Source organism: Prenolepis imparis, unplaced genomic scaffold (genome assembly GCF_030444845.1).
Source record: "Prenolepis imparis isolate NDT839.2.m4 unplaced genomic scaffold, iyPreImpa1.0 SCAF_1, whole genome shotgun sequence".
In the NCBI taxonomy this organism is placed as follows: Eukaryota; Metazoa; Arthropoda; class Insecta; order Hymenoptera; family Formicidae; genus Prenolepis; species Prenolepis imparis.
In genome coordinates this window covers 22426817-22447551 of record NW_028141159.1, presented here as the reverse complement: position 1 = coordinate 22447551, position 20735 = coordinate 22426817, and the positions used below count along the sequence as shown (strand labels likewise).

At 35.1% G+C, this 20735-nt stretch overlaps 1 protein-coding gene across 9 annotated transcripts in view; it reads left to right on the top strand.

Annotated features, from left to right (window-relative positions):
• Siz (Brefeldin-resistant Arf-GEF family protein schizo) overlaps positions 1-20735 on the top strand; it is a 53612-nt gene that overhangs the window by 16870 nt on the left and 16007 nt on the right. For 2 of the 9 annotated variants that reach the window (XM_083038412.1, XM_083038407.1), the window contains exon 1: positions 9471-10313. The exons of 2 other annotated variants lie outside the window; for them this stretch is intronic. Coding sequence is in view for 1 of the 7 variants with exons in the window: in XM_083038460.1 (XP_082894586.1) it covers positions 18935-18984 (50 nt within the window). In the remaining 6 variants the exon portion in view is untranslated. Of the gene's footprint in view, positions 1-9470; positions 10314-16704; positions 17235-18919; positions 18985-20735 lie in introns of those variants that run through there. 5 more of the 9 variants (XM_083038451.1, XM_083038433.1, XM_083038417.1 and 2 more) reach the window with 5 other exon arrangements.

The window sequence follows — 20735 nt, the reverse complement described above, 5'->3', positions numbered from 1 at the left end:
ATAAAACAAAATAAATATATATGTTTAAATAAATTTCGTGCGCATAGTTTAGTATTGATGCTGATTAATCTTTCTATCAGATAAATTTTTATGAGGGAGGATTAAGATTACGTGAAGTTAATGATAAGATATACTTCCCTCATTAAGTCTATTCTATATATAATTATGACATATTATTTCTATCAATCTAACGTTTTAATATCGAATTCGTATACAGGCGAAAGATCGATTCGATCGTTTCACGGTGTCTCTTCTTTTTACGTACATGACCCTATCGTAAGCATATAATGATATACGAGAGATAAGATAATGGGTCCGCAAGATTGCCATTGTTGCTATCGGTCTTAAGTATCGCTGTGATCATTATACCGTATAATTCTCGCGGACATTCGACAATTTTCGATCGTTTATGTTGGACGCAATGTGTTGTTTCTCAATGTGTTGTTATAAGAGGGCTCATTACAGGTACATATTAAACTCTTTTACATTTTTTAGTGTTCACATATACTTAGATACGCGCGAGTGAATGTGAAATGTGAGGTGAAAGTAAAATTGATAACAGCCGTATAGAAATTTTTTTTACGAGCGCAAAATCTCGCAATATATTTAAAAATATATAATATATATTTAAATATATGTATATATATATATATATATATATAATTAAATATATATATATACCTATACATATAGGGTTTCCGATAATAATCGTAGGAAAGTCTGTATCCATTTTGCGATCTTCGCAATAATTAATTAGAAATTAATTAAAAAAGATTGGCCAATCCTCGCGAATATAAATATGGAGCGAAAAGAGCCCACTGTTACACAGTTGCTAGGCGCGATACATAATTAAACTTGATTATTAATCCCAATGCATGCTTTTTATCGCACACGCGCCTATAGTAACCGCATAACATTAAGCTATCTTTGATAGCTTTTGATTCGCGTGGATTGGCCGGTCTTTTTAAATTAACTTCTCATTAATTATTGCAAATTAATTTCTCATTAATCTCTCGCAAAACAATAAAAAATTTTCCTTGATTTAACCCGCTCTACCTACACGAGAAATACACACGATTATCATCGACACCCTGTATATATAAAATTAATAATATATTTATATATATTGTGAAGATTACTATCGAATTCTGTCGATACAGATTAACGCGTAATTAAAAGCTCTGCGTTATTGCAGAGACATTATTTAAAACGTCAAACATCGCATTTCGCAAGATGGTTTCTATTAAGAATGACGTATCGAAGATATTTTATTGCACGTCATAAATTTGCGCGGATTAGTTAGCATATAATTATAGCTCCACGATTTATATGGTTGAGTTAATAAAAATTTTAATTGCTATATTAGCAGCCATTTTCTATGTGATAGCTCATCGATAATGAGCGTCTAGACTCGTGGTCGTTGAGGTCACTTTGATCGCTGCCACATTTAGCACTCACGTATTATTATTAATTACGAAATATACTAATAGTAGTAGTATGGCAGGAAGAGCTAGTTTACGCAGAGAGCGCGGTAATTAGAAGTTAGAATAGTGCGTGCTGTTGACACTTTGTCTTCGTTCCCGCGTAAGCGTGCAATTGCCATTTTAATTACCGAGAATTAGCTACGGTGTGTCGGCAACGATAATTACTCGAAAGCTGTGAGCGACAGTGTTTTTCGTCGAGGGAAAATCGAATCGGCCGAAAACAAGCGTCATATATACAGGGTGTATCTAAATAAGTACGAAACATTTTAGGAGTTAATTCTTTGTCGAAAATTTAGGAGGGTTTCTTATATATGAACATATACTCTTATATTCCTCCCTGAGGAATTAAAAATTCAATAGGGGTTGTTAGTTTCATCCCCTTATAACGATACAGGAAGATAAAAAAAATATTAATAAATATCCACCAAGTTTCCATTTTTTTAATTTGTCTGAAATTTGAGAAAAAAAAATAAAAACTTAATTTTTACCTCCCTTTTTGGAAAAGTGTAACTCCTCAGGGAGGGATATAAAAGTATATGTTTATATAAGAAACCCCCCTTAATTTTCGACAAAGAATCATCTCCTAAAATTTTTCGCACTTATTTAGGTACATCCTGTATATGTATATAACATATCTGCAAAACAATAACACTGTCGAGCGAAGTTTCCTAGTCGAGATCCTTGCGGCGGCGATCGGCAACATAAAACGCAACTTTGCGAGGCACGACTAAGTAAAGTAATCGCATCGCGGTGAATGGTACTACCCGGACTAGGTCAGTCCATAACTATCATAGGCAAGGTCGTTTCTCCCATCCGCCTGTTCCTCGAATGCACGGCAATATGCATGCACCGTAATGTATGCATTATTATTGTATAGTTTAATGTAGCGAGCGAAGAAGGCAAAATGGAACGGTACGCCTGAGGAGGAGTAGAGTCTTTTGCGCTTTCGAAAAATCGCCGTCTCGTAATTGCACAGACGTCACAGCCGTGAACAGCTGTGACGTTGAACGGACGTTCGAAAGGGATTACTGGAAATATCGGATTTATTTTATACCGTCAGAGAGCGAACATTCCTCTGTCGATCGAATCGAAAAGTCTCCAACCGAATCGATGACTTATGTCGGATTCTGTGTCGGAAATGTTCCCTCTATCGCGAACAAGCATCAAATGCATTAAAAGGTCTTTACATCAGACAAATATAAAAATTAAGTAAATTTAATATAAATTAATTTTTTAAATATAAATTAGTAAATTAATTTTTAATATTAATTAGTAAATAAAAATTATTTTTTTCTTTATAATAAAAGGATCCAAATTACTTTAAATTAAAAATTAAATTTCGATAAAATTGTTTGAGAAAAAAATCCGTAAATGTCGAGGTTTAGTTTTGAAATTTTTTTTCTCAAATAAACGCACAGAGAGAATTTTCTCTTAGAAATTACCCTGAAAATCATATGGTAATCGCGGGACAATATAATATGGAAAGAATTTTAAAAATATGTTTGATTAATTTTACCATATACTTTTAGTAAATTTTATTACTAGTTACTTTTAGTAAAATTAATTAAACATATTTTATATTTTATTGTGATAGATATTATTTTTTATTGTGATAAATATTAATCAGAGAAATTCTTATAAAATTCTTTCCATATCATATTGTCCCACGATTACCATGATTTTCAGGGTAAATTCTAAGAGAAAATTCTGTGCACATATAAAAGATTATTATATCGCCACAAAAAAATTATCTCGATATTAAACCGTTCTTTTAGCTTTACGCCGCATAATTTGATCCGGGATACACGGTGTTTGGCGCATCTCATAAACGACATTACGGATAGTTAAAGAATTTCCGAGCGCGCAGTAAACAAGAGAGATATTAAACGCCATGGGAATCGTTCTCTTCTCGTTCGCGTAACCGCGCCGATGTGTCGGTAGGAAGTGCATAATAGAGCAGAAAGTGAGACACACAATCCTCTTCCTGAAAAAGCGATAACGATACCGCCGGTAATCCATGGCGAAGAGAACAATGGCTCTCGCGGAGAGAATCGCGAATCTTACGACTTTTTCGCGTTACGCATTACACGAATATATTATATATTTTTTTCCCTGTCTTTTTCTCAGAAGTAGAACAGTTTTACCTGATGTATCGCACCGGATATACCGAGCGTGCTTGTGGATAGACATGCATAAGCCGTTCGTTAATGTGCTAATTGTAGACGCCGCATCTGAATACGTTCATAGTCCGCGAGTCAAGTGGATCGCGTGAAAAAAAGGCGCCGCATTTTAATAGCGAAACGAAAAAAAATAATCTTATCTCGAGGTGTTCACATTGTTGCGGATCTCTACGCGATAATCGCGTATGTATATTTTTATTCATCATTATGTACATACATTAATAACGCCAGGAAAGTATTAAAAAAGTTGTAAATTTTATGATCACGTATAGAGGGGAACGAAAAATTCGGCTGTTCAAAGAGTAGAGAACTAAGTCTATAATTCGACCGATTATTGTTTCTCGCGAAGTAGATATATACCCGATGTACCCGCGTACAAGCGCGGTCGCGCAGTCTATTTCGATGTCAAAAGAGAGAATGTCGAGCGACCGACTGGAAAGAGCTAAAAGCGTCCGTTGACTTGCGGCCAGCTTGAGAATATTTTCACATCGGCGGAAGAATGCGAACCTATATAACGAGCATGTCTTTTCGAGAATCGGGTAATTAAAATGTACCCCAAAAAATATTAGCCGCACTATAGCTCAATTTTAGCTGTCCCTCTATTACCTGAAATTTAATTACCATGCCTAATTTTAGCTATAGTATAGCTAAAAGGGAAAATTCTCCAATTAAACTGTAGCTATGGTGATTAATATTTTTTTCCATGTTATCGATATTTTCTCGAATATATTACAATATTTTCGTAAATGCGAAAAATAAGGAAATTCGTGAAGAAATTCTTCCCTTCTCCCTGTTTATTTACAATTCTAATACACTTTTACCGAGTCTTTTTTCAAGCGGAAGAAAGTATAGATAACTCGTTTCAATTTTCTTCAACAAGAAAAACCTTATATACAAACCTCTACGTCTAATATTCCGGATGTGTGGTTGGTTGAACCGCGAATGAAATCAATATGCAAAAAAGAAAAGGGAGGAAAAATTACGCGTTATCGGTATATATAACTTTCACCGTTCGAATGTGAGATTCGTGAGATATCGGAGCTCCCTATCGGAGCGATCGACTTTATAATCAGCGCGCAAATTTCCAATTTCAAGTCTGCTCCTATACCGAGAAACTTTTCCGCCAACGTGAACGAGCCAAGTCGGTTAGGCGAGTGATGTTGTATTATCTCTACCTCGAGTAGGTACTGCTTTAGCAGTAGTCGACCTCGATTTCCATCCATCTATACCGGTACTTGAACTTCTTACGTCTATATCTGATCGCACACTCTGCAATGGAAATTGATTGCCTGCATTACGGAGTTTATAACAATAAATATCAAATCGTTTTCGCGGTTTGATTAATGGCACCTTATTTTCACGCAATATTTGCACTGCGAATGCAGTAGCACGGCTAATATATTGAACAATAATATATAGACAAATAGCGCATGAAACACACTTGATTGAATCACAATCTAATTAATCCTTTATTTCCAAGCTAGACGCTGAGCAACTCGTTGAATTTTCAAGCATTTTTTTGCACCTCATTCTTGTAATACACAATATAAAAGACTTGCCGCTGTAAAAAATTAATTTTGTATTGAAACGATAAGAGATTTGTGCGTTAAAAGATTCAAAAAAAAAAAAGATATACGTTCAAATACTAATAGGGATTTAAGTCGTTTGCGCCAAATTAAAGTGTGGAGTCTTTTTGACGCACGATATTTATGTTCATCGCGATTCGTGAGGTCGAAAATGAAAATCTCTCGCCGGTGAATCGCCGGACCGGTTAAGTGATCGTATTAAAAGCCACATCTCGAGTCCGCGATGCTGCGAAATCGACACGGTGAGGTGCGAGGGAGCGATTAACTTCTCGGTGAGAGTAGTTTCCTCCGCGCACCATAGTCCTAAATACTGATTTTGTTGATGCTCGGCAAGCTCGGAGAGCAACTCGCAAATTTACGATCATTAAACTCGAGAAATTACCTTCTTATCTCGACGCATCTCAATTTATAGCGATGACTTGTTTGCCGTAAATTTAATACGCGCCGCGTATTAATCCCGCGTATAATTAATATCCACCGCCTAATAACACATTGTTGCGTCAGTTGCGTATTTATATCGGTCCTCTAATAAACCCCCGCGACATCCTCGACAACCAAATATGTATCAACGTTCCCGTTTCAACGGGGGTTTTAAAATGTGAGAGAAAAATTATTTTTGGTGGAAAATTTAAATTATCAAATTTAATTAATATTATATTTTATATATAATATTAATTATATATATATATATATATTATATATATTGTTATATGTATATAACAACGAAATGTATCAATATTTTCGTTCTAACGAGGATTTTAAAATGTGAGAGAAAAATTATATTTTGGGGAAAATTCAAATGCAAATAGTATATATACATATGCATAAATTCAAAATGGCAATTTCAGATTAATTAAAAAGAGAAAAAATGGATTTTTAAAAATATTATATACATATATAATTTATATTATAATATATTATATATATTATAATATATGGCGAGTTTTTTAAATTCATTAATTGACCAATCGCATAATGCGATTGATTAATCGATGAATTGAAAAGTAATATTAATATTATTTTATATTATATATAATATATAATAATAATATTAATTATATGTTATATATATTATATTATTAATAATATTAATTATAGGTATATTATGTAATAATATGTGACGTATTTGATATAATTAATATCCTTTTAATTTAATATATATATATATTGTATATATATAATATTAATAATATTATTTTATATATAATATATATATTATTAATAATATTAATTATATATATATTGTAATATAATAATTAATTTGCGCGAAATAATAATATGCGACATATTTGATATAATTAATATTTTTTTCTTTAAAATGTAAATAAAATTACGTAATAAAAGCACACTGAGAAAATTCTCAAAGAGAATTTTATCCCGTGGCATTTTTCCTCTTCGTGCTCTTCTTCGCAGTAATGGATGCACCGCATCGGTGTACATTCAATCCACTCGTTACCGTTCCGGCGCAGTGTTTGTATTAGCCTCTCGAGCGCGGGTTACCCGAGCATAAGTGCAATGCAATTCAGACACACACGGTCGTATGTATCCTGTTGGTCCCATCGCTGCGAATCGAGCGTATATATGCTCCCCTCGTCAGGTTGAAGACACACTCCGGTCTAAAGCGAAAGTCGAACGCGATCTCTTTCGTTCCCGGCCTCTCCTCACCTTCGGCTGACCTCCCTCGTTCCTTCTTCTTCAGGCGCACCTTATCTGTCTGTATACATATATGTATGCTCCGTCTTTATTTCTCCGTTTTCCGGAATATATTCTTGATTCGTCCCTCTCTCTTTTCTCTTTTCCTCTCTCTCTTTCTCTTTCTCTTTCTCTCTTGTGCAATGACAAACCGTCTCCGCCTGGTACGAGCTAATCGGTACTCGTTATATAAAGTGACGACCGCGCGACACCGTGTCAAGAACTCTGGACTCGTAAAGCGGATGGGTGTAAGTCGAAATTTATCGATTTTGACGTAAAAGGGGCAAGTTCGGTAATTTTTGATGATTAAAAAAAATAAAATTTTGAAATAAAATCCAGAAGACGATTATTTTTGTTTATTATTGAAACGAGAAAGAAGTATAACAAAGTTTACATTATGATAACAAGATTGAAAATACAAAAATGTCACATACGCACGAACAGTTTGTTTTGTTTTTTTTCAGATAAAAATTTCTTTATAAACGTTAAAAATATCTATATTATTCTGTAGAAAAAAATAATTCTGAATTTAAACAAAATTGTATTATAATAGAAATTATAGACACGTAGATCTATTTATTTTTTTTAATTCGTCCTGAAAATAAGCATCTTTCTCTGATTCTGAATTTTTGTAGGTTTCTGCGAGAGAGAATGATTTTTTAGGCTTTTTACATTCTCTTCTGCTGGCTTAGATGTTGGAACTTTGCCCCGCGAAATCACTCGTCTCATGACGAGTATATCTCGGAACGTGACATAAACCATTCGCACTTACCAAAACATTCATTAACGTTTTAACATGGACAGCGCGAGTTAGACTGTACGATACGTGCAAAAGATGACAAATATTCTGTCACTTGTTCGAGTCGAACATATATATTCGAGCGAAATTTCACTAAATTTTATCGCATTGCTGCGATTTCGTAATAGTCGTAACCGTAAAAAATATACGGGATTATATCATATCGTAATAAAATTTTTTATTACAATTTTTATTACGCTCGATTCAATAATTATGAAAAATACTGAAGTATAATATGGTAAAGAATTATAGAAAATACAAAATACAAAATAATGATAACACAAGAATGACTGATAATAATCGCAAGAAATAAAGATTATATCATAGCGTGATAAAAACAATTCTTATCAATATCTCATGATATAGATATAATAATTATAAAAATTGTATAATAAAAAATAAAAACAAATAAAATATTTATAGAATTGAGTTAATTGCTTGATATAAATAGGAATTTAATATACGATGAAAGGAGAATTTCATAACGTCAACGCTTTGAATTTGAACGGTTGCAGCACTTTGAAGATATTCGCTGTCACGGATCGATAAATATTATTCGGTTTTATATTACTTTCGCGTAAAACTTAGCCGTCATTTAACTTTTATATTACACATTATTATTACGTAAAACCGCAAAATCGAAAAAAATGTTTTCGATGTTGCGGCATTCGTTAACGGGCGAAAATTCTGCGGTTTACATAAACGCGAAGTGAGAAATCGTTATCGGTATTTCGTTTAATAACATCTCTATGACGTCTATACGACGAAAACACAATTATGGGAAAATAAGCTATTCAAGTGTTTCGGCGAAACTTCGATATCTACCATTTATCTGGATCGAGTAAAGTGATAAAATGATGAATTCCGGTCGCGCGAGACAATTTATAATTTCCGTTTGCTTTGTATACCGTGGGAATTTTCATTCGTTGCATAATCGGAAAGAATTTTCGCTATTTTTTTCTATAATAAATATTTTTCTTGTGTAGCTTGTGTCGATCGATGACAATAGCCGAAATTATAAATAGCCTCGAGACGCGATCGTGAATCGAAGCGTAACAACGTCAGCTAACAATGAGCGAAAGTTCCTCGGCTGACCATCTCGACGAGAAAGCAAATGGAAAACGTCACGCCGGCGTGTTTTGTAAGTTAAAATATCGAGTCGTCGTTGAAAGACAGGAGTAAAATCTAGCGACAACCATGTAAGATATATGTAATTCGACAGTTACCGAGTAATATACCAATGTAAATCGAATCGAAATTGACGCAACAAGTGGAAGGAAATATTTATTCTCGTCTCTGTGCAGTTCGATTAATATAAAAATATTTTAATATTTTTTTTTTTAAGGACGTATTTTTGATGCGGATAAAAATTCGAATCGCTAATCGCGGATTACGTAATTTAATTTCGGTGGACGATGATTTCATAGAGGTCCTATTTTCAGGCCGCAGATCGTTTCGTTTGGCGCCAAATTTTTCTCGCCGAGCAAGTGTCATTAATAGCGATGATTCAAATAAAGAAGAGTTATAATTATAATTATATTATAATATTATAATATAATCAAATATTATATATTATAATTATAACAGAGAAGAGTTCCAAAAAATTATTTAAAAAAAAATAAAAAATATGATTAAAAACGATTTAAAAAAATAGAGAACATTGTCGAATAAAATTGATTATTAAAAAAAGGATCGAAAAATTCATTGTCAAAAAAAAAAGATTGATTAAATGGAAAGCCAATAAGTATTTTTATAAGCGCGATATGGATCTTCTTTGAAGTTATTCGGCAGCAGCGGTAAAATAGTCGCGTAGTCGGGAGTTCTAGTCGCGGTTTCTGTGAGAAACTAAGTCGTCATCGTCGTCACGTCACGTCGCCGTGTCTATCTATCTATCGGTCAGCTTGCGCGGAGGTGGGGTATACATCCAAGTCAGCCGCTCGACGACGGTGTCCCGACGTGAACATCCAGCTCAGTCAAGCTGAAACCGCGATAGAGCGAGCCTCTCGCCGCGTTTCACCGTTTCTCGACGCCATTCGCTGTCCAGGAGTGACAAATCCGCGGTAAACCGCGATTTTCCTCGTCGCGAGTGCGCGAGTCTATACCTGCAGGTTCCCTCCCTCTCCCGCCAGGTGATAATCGCGCGATAAAAAATTAATAAATAAACGTGTGACAGTGCCAAAGGATACGCGGGATGTAAACCAAGTAGAATATTAAACTACTTCGGGACGAATTCATGATGCTACCGCTGTCTTCAAGCTGGCTAACCAGGCGGAACTCACTTACGGGATATGATGTCAGTGGAATAAACGAAGGGGACGTGCGCCTTATCGGTAGTCGACGTACCGATAGGCCTTAAAAAGCGCGCTGAATCATCGCGCGCGCGCTTAAAATTGACGACCCGTCATTTACGACTGCGGTTGGCCTTTATACGAAGTGTCGCGCAAAATTGTACGTAGATACCAGGAGGAAAGAATTGGGTGCACTTTGTAACGTGTTTTTTTTGTTTTTTTTTATCGAATCGTCTATAAATGCAACCGCGATTCGAAAAGAGAAGCACAAGAGGGTAAACGAGGTAAAGATCAAAGGGATCGAAACCTATTAAGCGAATCTATTAAGCGCATCTTTGCGCTCTCTCTCTCTCTCTTTCTCTCCTCTCTCTCTTTCTCTCCTCTCTCTCTCTCGCATTATTACACACAACGGAAAATCACGGTAGGACAGTCAGAGAGACCGCTGTCTCGCAGTCGGCTTTCACGACGATATTTACACTCGACTGCATTCTGAAAATCGCACGCTGTCAGTGCGCGACGATGAAAAAGAGGAAAGAGTTTCGTGTAAAACGATTCTATTAAGAACACTAGATAAGGACGCTGTATATAAGGCCGTGAGAGAACGGTGTAAACGAGAAATAAAAGATTCCAACTAGCTAAATTTCAAACAATCTGGTTATTTGAATGAGGAATATAATAGAGTGAGTCACGTGTAAGAGTATTAAAATTATGAGAATAGAATAAACGCAGGGGGAGAAGGAGAATAGAAAATATTTAGAAAGTTTATAATCTTTAAAGCCTGATGATATTTCCAACATATGTATATTAGAAATCTCTGGCAGAGATTTTTTAACACCGAGGATTAATAACGCGTTGAGAATAGTAGCGATACTAGACAGCAAAGCATAGAAGAATATTTATTAAGAAAATGTAACTTGAAGGTTTTTCTTTTACGTAAATACATGAAATATTTTTGTCTTAAATTAAACTAGCAAGAATATTAAATTGCGCACGCGAAAAAAAGTAGAATATATTTCAGTAGTTTACATTAATTATTAGATATATTTATTTTATATGATTAGTCGAGGAATGATAAACCATAAGCAATAATCCGCAAAAATACGATAACTATTAGAGAAAGTGCTTTCTTTCGATCGAATATCGATAAACAAAATCCAGTATAGAAGTGAAAACAAGATCTAGCAAAAATCTGCTCATTTACATCCGTTACACATGAATATTTACAAATTATATCGTACAAATTATTCCTATATTCCTCGATCAAGAGAGATAAAGAAAAATGTCGCTGTCAATTTGATTAAATATTCCGCAGATACTATATATTTACGGTTTATATATTCTCGCAAAAATGTGAACTTCTCGCGTCGATTTTCGCGTCGGTGAACCGGCTGGGGCTTTTAAAAGTATTGAAAATTCGCGGACGCGCCGAAGCGAAATGAAAGCGGAGTCGTCTCGACAAAGTGGAGTCTCCATCGCGGTGGTCACGTGTATTTTATACGGGCCGTCAATATATAAACTGCTACGATAATGATATGTATTAAATTCACGCCGTGTGCGTCACGAAGCGGCGCCTGATGTTCGAAAGCAATTTGGGCGATGTGTATCCCTGTCGTCGTTTGGTCTTCCCGAATAATCCGTAACGCATCTGTGTATACGAGGGGATCCTCTTCGGCATGATTTTCCATTCTAAATCAATCGCGAGAGTAATATATGTACGCGCAGATTAAATTAATGTTCGCATCGGAAAAAGTTAACGGAAAAGTAGTATTTTCGCATCGCTAGATAGAGATTGCGTATTGATTACTGAATAATACCGCGTCAAGGAGAGAAATAATAAATTGTACATGATAATCCGCCTCGCAATATCCTTGAGAATTTTAATTTAAAGTTAATCAATTTTATATGTGATACAAAGAAAATATTTACAATATATAGCTTACGTATGTATATATATTTTTTTACTTTTCAAGAAATCATCTATAATTAATTTTCTAATAATTAATAATTTTTCTATATAATAATTAATAATTATTATGAATAATTAATAAGTATTCTAATAATGAAAAAAGCTTACGCGTTTTTATTGCTTTACAAAATATACACTGACAATGAGAGAATTTTCTCTTAGAATTTACCCTGAAAATCACGATAATCGTGGAACAATATGGTATGGAAAGAATTTTATGAGAATTTCTCTGATTAATATTTATCAATAAAAATAATAATATCTATTACAATAAAATATTTGATTAATTTTACTAAACTGCATAGTAAAATTAATCAAACATATATTTTATATTTTATTGTAATATAGCATATTGTCCCACGATTACCATGATTTTCAGGGTAAATTCTAAGAGAAAATTCTCTCTGTGTACCTATTTTCGTTTTGCATTATTTTTCTCTCACTATTAGGATATATCTGTATAATTCTTCGGTTAAACGAAGAATTATGCATCCGTGACGCGGACTGACCTTCCTTCGCTCCAACGTGACCGGAGTCGTGTCGATCCGGTATAGCGGATTGGGCCGTAATACCGAGATATAGCGGATTGGCGAACGTCGCTCGAAATGATATCGGTTTAAAGGTCCGAACACGTTCGGAGCACCACGCATATGTATGTATATATCAGCGAACTGTACGCGAACGCGATAACTGTGTTAACAGCATCTTATGCACACGCATCGAGCACGTGGAGTACGGACACGTAGTACAAATAGCATATTATCGGTACCGTTAATACCATTCGCAGCGATATCTAGTTGCCCACGAGGAGAATGTTGCATATGTACATACGTTCGTGTGTGGGAGCGAATTCTCCTTCCCTTCCGTCTCGCGCCTTTTTCGCGTGAGAGACTCGGATACAATGATATCGGGATAATCGAATCCGGTGCGCGCTTTCGAGCGACTTTTATTCGCGGACTGATGTGCTTGAAAAATGCAAAAAACATCTCCCGCGACGAGGAAGCGCGAGTTGCGGGATCTCTCTACTTTCGACTACGAGAAGTCGCGCTTTTTACACTTGGTTTCTTTCTCTCGAGCCGAAATATATGCATATCTCATTATTTTGCATATAGAAAGTAGCCAGACGAATTTGACAGCTCGCGCAGCGAATGAATACAATTAAAAATCGAGAATAAATTATTTTGCTACGGGTGTGTGTTAAAAAAATGATACTGCAGAGTTCAATCAAAAATTTACGCGGATTTGCAAATGTACACAGAGGATTTTCTCTTAGAATTTATCCTGAAAATCATATGGTAATCGTGGAACAATATAGTATGGAAAGAATTTTAAAAGTATATGTTTGATTAATTTTACTATACTTTTAGTAAATTTTCCTATACTTTTAGTAAAATTAATCAAACATATTTTATTGTGATAAATATTATTTTTTATTGTGATAAATATTAATCTGAGAAATTCTTATCCCATGATTACCATAATTTTCAGGGTAAATTCTAAGAGAAAATTCTCTCTGTGTATTTATTTATTAATTTTGCATTTTTGCGACGTTAAATTGTTTAAAAATCCTCGAAAATATTTTTATATCTCTGTACTAACTCAGAAAAGTACTATTTTCAGCTCTTATCTCGCGCGAGGAAAAGTCTTCCCGCAAAAATGGATAGCCCGCGTTCGTTATCTATTTTATTATTCAACTCGAACATCTTGATGCATTTTCCCGAAAGTATCCGATCCGCACGGATTTCGCGAGGATAAATTTATTTCTCTCTTTCCCCGCCGACGAGATGTGTATATGTCGAATAAAATGCGCGAGGCCATGTATTTCCTACGCTGCGTTTTATACGAACCGTTATCCGCAGCCGGACATTTTTGCCCGCGTTTAGTCAACCGAGAACTCGCGAGCGCGTGTAGGAAATAAATAAAAATAAAATAAACGACTACATATATATATACATTCTTGTGGAAAGGCACCGATGGAGGGTTATTTGAAAATTTGCGAAAGAGAGAGAGAAATCTCTCGCGTATTGATTGACACAGACCGCGCGGGATGAAATTTATTCAATCTCGAAAGGAATAAAAATACCTCTCGATATTTAGCGGAATTATAAAAATAGTTGGCATAGCAGCGCTATTATGAAAAATTTAATAACAGATTGAAAAAGTTTTGCAATTGATTTTTGCACACGTTTATAATGTCACCAATTTTATTATTAATTTAAAATAATAAAAATTTAAAACGATAAAGAGTTACGTCTCTCTCATGAAAGAAACGAGTTTCTTCTTATTTTTCCATATTCTCAGGATATTTTTTATATAGATATGAATAAATAATAAAAGACAATGTATATATTTATATGTTTCTCTGTCATAAGAATTTGAAATTTAGATCAATGCACTTGAGTAAGATAATCTTTGAACAAAGTTAAATACACAGAATATTTGTATACAGCTAGATATAAAAACATTTTCGTTTCGTCTAATATTGTGCAAATTTCACACTCTATTACGTCACTTGGAAATTCACTCGCAACCTCCACGTTACAGATATAGTATAGTTTTCCCGCTATTTATCACACACTTCGGTCTCGGAAATACCGTGTCATTAGGGAACGAGAAAAGTAGATACCCCTATATAATACGGGAATAGGAAAAAAGAATAATATCGCGGCTTTCGTGACTCGCGTGCGCGCAACTTATTATACCCGATAGTATGCCGACGTGAACTTATTATTAGAGTGTGACGTTTCACCGAAGTAAACCTGTGAACGCCGTTATTACGCGTAATCCGTTACAGGACTGTTGAAATTGATAAAAATGGCCCGGTTCGTGAAACCGAACCTAGTGACCCGGTCGAGTGCCACTTTTGGATCCTTGGTGCAAGAAAAAAAATCGCGAATCCGTTCATTCCCGTCTCGCGGAATCGCTTTCGCTCAGCTTTTACATATTTTTTATATTATTATATATTATTTTTATTTATTTTTATTTATTATTTTATTGATTTTTTATATATTATTATATATTATTTATTTATTATATATATTTTATATATCTTATATACACTCGGCCAAAAAAAAGCGGTTAAAAAATAGTAACAAATTGTGAAAGTTCGAGATTATAACTCAGCTAATAATTATGATATCATCAAGGTGTTTAAAAAATGAAAATGAAGCTTGAAGTCTGTAGTTTGAGAAAATTTTAGTACCGATTGCGTGAAATGATTAGTTTTGCAATGACAAATGACAGAGTGAGGACCTGCAAAATTGATAGAAGGTTCACTTTCCTGAATTGCACAGCTGACTTGCAAATCAGTTGACGTAGCTCAATGGGATAAAAAACACGTAAAATATCAAACTTTTCTTCGTAAAATGCGCTTTGGCGGAACTCGATACGATAATTTTTCGCTGAGTTATCTCAATTTGAAAAAAATCGATTTTTCAATGACAAATTATGATTTAAAATGTGTATCTGCTATCTTTATTAATTCGATCCGTTGCAATTCTATTCAAGAATGTTGCATTGAATGCGGGTTTGGAAGCGATGCAAATCGTGCCGGGCATCTCGCGCAAACAAAGTCCGCAACATTCTTGAATAGAATTGCAATGATTCGAATTGATAAAAATAGCAGATACACATTTTAAATTATAATTTGTCGTTCAAAAACTGATTTTTTTTCAAATTGACATAACTTAGCAAAAAATTATCGTACCGAATTCCGCCAAAGCGCATTTTAAAGAGAAAGGTTTGAATTTTCACGTGCTTTTTATCCCATAGAGCTACGTCAACTGATTCACACTGTGCAATTCAGGAAAGTGGACCTTCCATTTATCAGTTTTGCAGATTCTCACTTTGTCATTTGTCATTGCAAAACTGATCATTTCACGTAATCGGCATTAAAATTTTCTCAAACTACAGACTTTAAGCTTCATTTTCGTTTTTTAAATATCTCGATATCATAATTATTAGCTGAGTTATAAATTCTTAAACTTTTACAATTTTTTACCACTTTTTAAGTGTACCGCTTTTTTTTGCCCGAGTGTATTTTGTATATTTTTTATATGTTTTTTATATTTATATATAAAAAAAAATATATATATATATGTTATGTTTTCAAGAAAATTATATATATATATATATATATATACATGTGTATATATCTTTTCGCCAACTCGCTCGCTCACGAATGCTTCCAACAGAAATCACTCTTAACCTTTGCCACTCGGATTCGCTTAGATCAGTCTCTCACAGTCGTCCGCGTCTAGTCGGCAAAAGGTGTACGCTCGACCGAAGCTTTCTCCCGATCGTTAACTTTTACTTTTGCCACAGGCGAATTGAGCATCTCAATGTGTTTGTTCCTGTGTATATCATCTGCATCGCCGCGAGAAGGAGAGACAAGGCCGGCTCCGAAATGCGAAAACTTTGCTTAATTTATTGTTTTCGCGCGTTTTTACTCGTATGTGAAGAAAACTCGTTGGTAAATTGAGGTGTTAAAAGGAATCGTGGCAAAAAAATAGAATGATTAGCAACATCAGCGATTTCGTCGAATTGATTCTATCGATGTGTTTTTTCAAGAATATTGGCTACGAAGTTTAAATACATCTTTAAAATGCGGTTTGGAAAATTTCAATATAATCATTTTTATGTTAAAAAGTGTTTGACATATTATTAAATAATTATCGTAAATTTGAAAAAAGATAAGATATTTTCTATAATAATGTCTTGCCTGATAAATATCGTCGTGTGTCTCTTTTCAAAAGAATATTTTTTGAAAAAATAATTAAACGAGACTTGAAATAATTGAAAACAGTCGACTATAAAATATAGATTATCTCGAATTTTTTTACAAAATCTTAAATGGACTTCTTTGACGGACAACTATTAAAAAGAGATGTATCAGCTGAGGAGAGAGATGTAACCGCGGATATTCTCATTTCTCCTGTTACGTGGAGTGTATTTTGCACACGTGTTTTTCATAGGCTCAGAAAGAGAGAAAATGAGAAAGAGAGAGATAAAGAGAGGAAGAGAGAAACAATAGCCCGCACAAGTTTGCCCAGATGGTGCGAAAATTAAAAAACTGGAACGCGCGTACTCGTTGAAACTGTCACCGTGTATTGCATCGCAAAATCCACATCGCGCAACATTACCATACGTGAAAGTACAGGCGAACGTATCTGTGTATACGCTATTATTTTTCTATTTACAGTTCAGCGGTGCGATTTAAAGAGGAATAATAAATCTATCGGTGTGTCAAACGTATATATAAACGTACCAACGTCCTTTCCTATAAAAATTATGCGAGAAATGCGGACGCGACATTTATCGCATCTTCTTTTTGCATGGCACATTTTTCATATCTGTCTTTTATTCTGCTCTTCTTTTTATTATCTGAATTTGTTTCTCGAGTATTCTGTAATTTAGACAACAGAGATATCCATGAGATATCTCCGAAACAATTTTTCTCAATTTTTTCTTTGACGTTTTTTAGATGTACATATGACATATATAGAAGATGTATAATTATATATATCGTTATAATATATATCATAAAATTATATAATATAATATATATTACATACAATACAATACATCATATTATACACAGAGAGAATTTTCTCTCAGAATTTACCCTGAAAATCATGGTAATCGTGACAATATGGAAAGAATTTTATGAAAATTTCGGGTGTGTGAAGTTGGCACCCCTATGTTATGCTATCATAGTTCTGTTAAGAGTTCTGAGTTATTTAGAACCATAGGAAGAGTTCTTGATAATTTTTAGAAATAGTTCCGGTTATTACGATAACGAAAATCAGTTTCAAAAAATAGGGATGCCAACTTCACATATTTTTACACATCGAGTTCTAATAGTTTTGAGCAGAGTTTTAAGGTTCTTTTTAATAGTTATATATATAGTTCCTGATTATTTTTTGAAAAAGTTCTGCAATTTTTAGATAAAAAAAATTTACTCACCTCACGGTTGCTCCTTTGTTGCCCGATGCCTGCCCGGGCCTCCTTCTCGTAGAAGTTTCGAAACACTTGCACTCGCGTTATTTTTTTTCGTTCGCGACGCGCGGCGACGCCCGGGTTTTAGCTATCACAATCTTCGACGCGTTTCGGTAAAACGCGAGACTCGCGAGAGCTTATTCGCGCGCGAATAAAACCGAAGCTCCATTTTCGTGTCGCCGCTTTTTCCAAGACCCACTTTTCGCAGGGGCTTATCGAACGAAGATGATCAAGAGAGCGACTTCGCCGCGACGCACTCAAGTCGCCAAAGGACGCAAACGAGACGAATATTGAACGAGATTCACGGCCGACGAGATCAATCTCGCGCGTGCGACGCGATCGGATTTATACGATAATTAACCACCAAAGACGCTAATTAATACACTCGTCCTTTCGCGGACTGGCAAGAAGCGCGCGACCATTGATCATGAAGAATCGAAGAAGAGCACTGGAGGTGGAGCTAGACTAGCACTGCCAGGTTCGGAACGCGCAACGATACGTCGCGCCGAGTCGTAGTGGTGGGGCATTGTAGGGGTCGCGACGTGGGAGCTCGGCGAATCACGTCGCGACTACATATCCTTACCAGGTCGTAGTGGTGGGGGTATGTAGTCGCGACGTGATTCGCCTAGCTCCCACGTCGCAACCTCTACATACCCCCACCACTACGACGTGGCGCGCGTATCGCTGCGCGTTCCGAACCTGGCAGTGCCAGTCTAGCTCCACCTCCAGTGCTCTTCTTCGATTGTTCGTGATCAATGGTCGCGCGCTTATTGCCGGTCCGCGAAAGGACGTGTATTAATTAGCGTCTTTGGTGGTTAATTATCGTATAAATCGGATCGCGTCGCACGTACCAATATCGTAATCGCGATAGCTAAAACCCGGACGTCGCCGCGCGTCGCAAACGAAAAAAAATTACGCGAATGCAAGTGTTTCGAAACTTCTATGAGAAGGAGGCCCGGGGAGGCATCGGGCAACAAAGGAGCAACCGTGAGGTGAGTAAATTTAAATTGTTTAATAGTTACATAGTTCCTGATTATTTTTTGAAAGAGTTTTGCAATTTTTATAGAGATAAAAAAACATACTTTCAATATCGAAGATATTTTAGAAATATCTTCGATATTGAAGGTACGTTTTTTTGTCTAAAAATTGCAGAACTCTTTCAAAAAATAATCAGGAACTATATAACTATTTAAAATAACTATAAAACTCTGCTCAAAACTATTAGAACTCGATGTGTAAAAAAATGTGAAGTTGGCACCCCTCTTTTTTGAACCTGATTTTCGTTATCGTAATGACCGGAACTATTTCTAAAAATTATCAAGAATTCTTTCTATGGTTCTAAATAACTCAGAATTCTTAACAGAACTATGATAGCATAACATAGGGGTGCCAACTTCACACACTCGAAAATTTCTCTGATTAATATTTATCACAATAAAAATAATAATATCTATTACACTAATCACTAAAATATAAAATATGTTTGATTAATTTTACTATGCAGTTTAGTAAAATTAATAAAATATGTTTTATATTTTATTGTGATAGATATTATTATTTTTATTGTAATAAATATTAGTCAGAGAAATTCTCATAAAATTCTTTCCATACCATGTTGTCCCACGATTACCATGATTTTCAGGGTAAATTTTAAGAAAAAATTCTTTTTGTGTATATTATATATATTCGATCTTTTAATGCGAATCTATCGAAATTTCTGTCCCACGAAATTTAGGCACGAAGGGTTAAACTTGAAACCCCGATGTGAGAGCATAATAGCGATTGGAAATGTCTTTTGTGCGCCTTAAAAATCGATCGGGTTTCTTTTCCACGCGCATTAAAATCCTCCCTTCGCAGTTCAACGACCTGATCCCGCGGTAAGAACTTTAACGCAGATTCGGAATATCTATCCGGATTATAATGGTGCACCACGACGGTCAAAGCTTGAATTGACCTGTATTTCCGAGCGTTAGCTCGGAATCGAGAATCGAGACGAGCGTATAACAATGTGTATTACGCCGGTGGGAGGCCGCCCCACCTTTCATTCGACTTTGACAGTTCCATTATGGTATCGAAGCTAACGGCAAAGCAGAACGGGCGTAGTTGATGATCGTGAATCAACGCGCGCACCGGCTCGTCGGAGGTATTTTTATTGTTCTTTTTTTTCCTCTTTTGCGCAATCGGGGAAAAACGTGCTTTCAATGTACGTATGTACACATGGAGAGCCATTGTTCGTCGTCGGAAAGTTTAGCGTGTCTCTGTCTGTCGTGGAATTAAATTGCGATAAATGTGAAAAGTGCTCGTGTCATCGATCTCTTCCGTAAAATGTCGATTTAATTCGATAAGCGATGGTTTAACGAGCTTTATCCCATCCGCCTTCTCCAATTAATTTGATGAGTGTATTTAAAAAGTCTCGCGCATTTCCTCTCCTTGAATCGATATTTAATTTTGCTTACTCTTTTTTCAACTTTAAGAGGAAATGAGAATTTTTTGTACGAAACGAAAAGCATAAAGTGGGATCGTATGCAAATCGTATTGCCAAGAATATTTCGATATGTGTCACATCATTTAAGGTTGTATTGGCTGTACATTCCCTGTAAAAAGTGACTGAATTCAATTATATATATATATATAATGGAATAATAACATATTTTTAAATTAATAATACATTTTTATAGTTATTTGTATTATTTGCTGTCGTTTCTTATTTTTATAATTGAACCCTCGAGGAAGCATTTTTGAA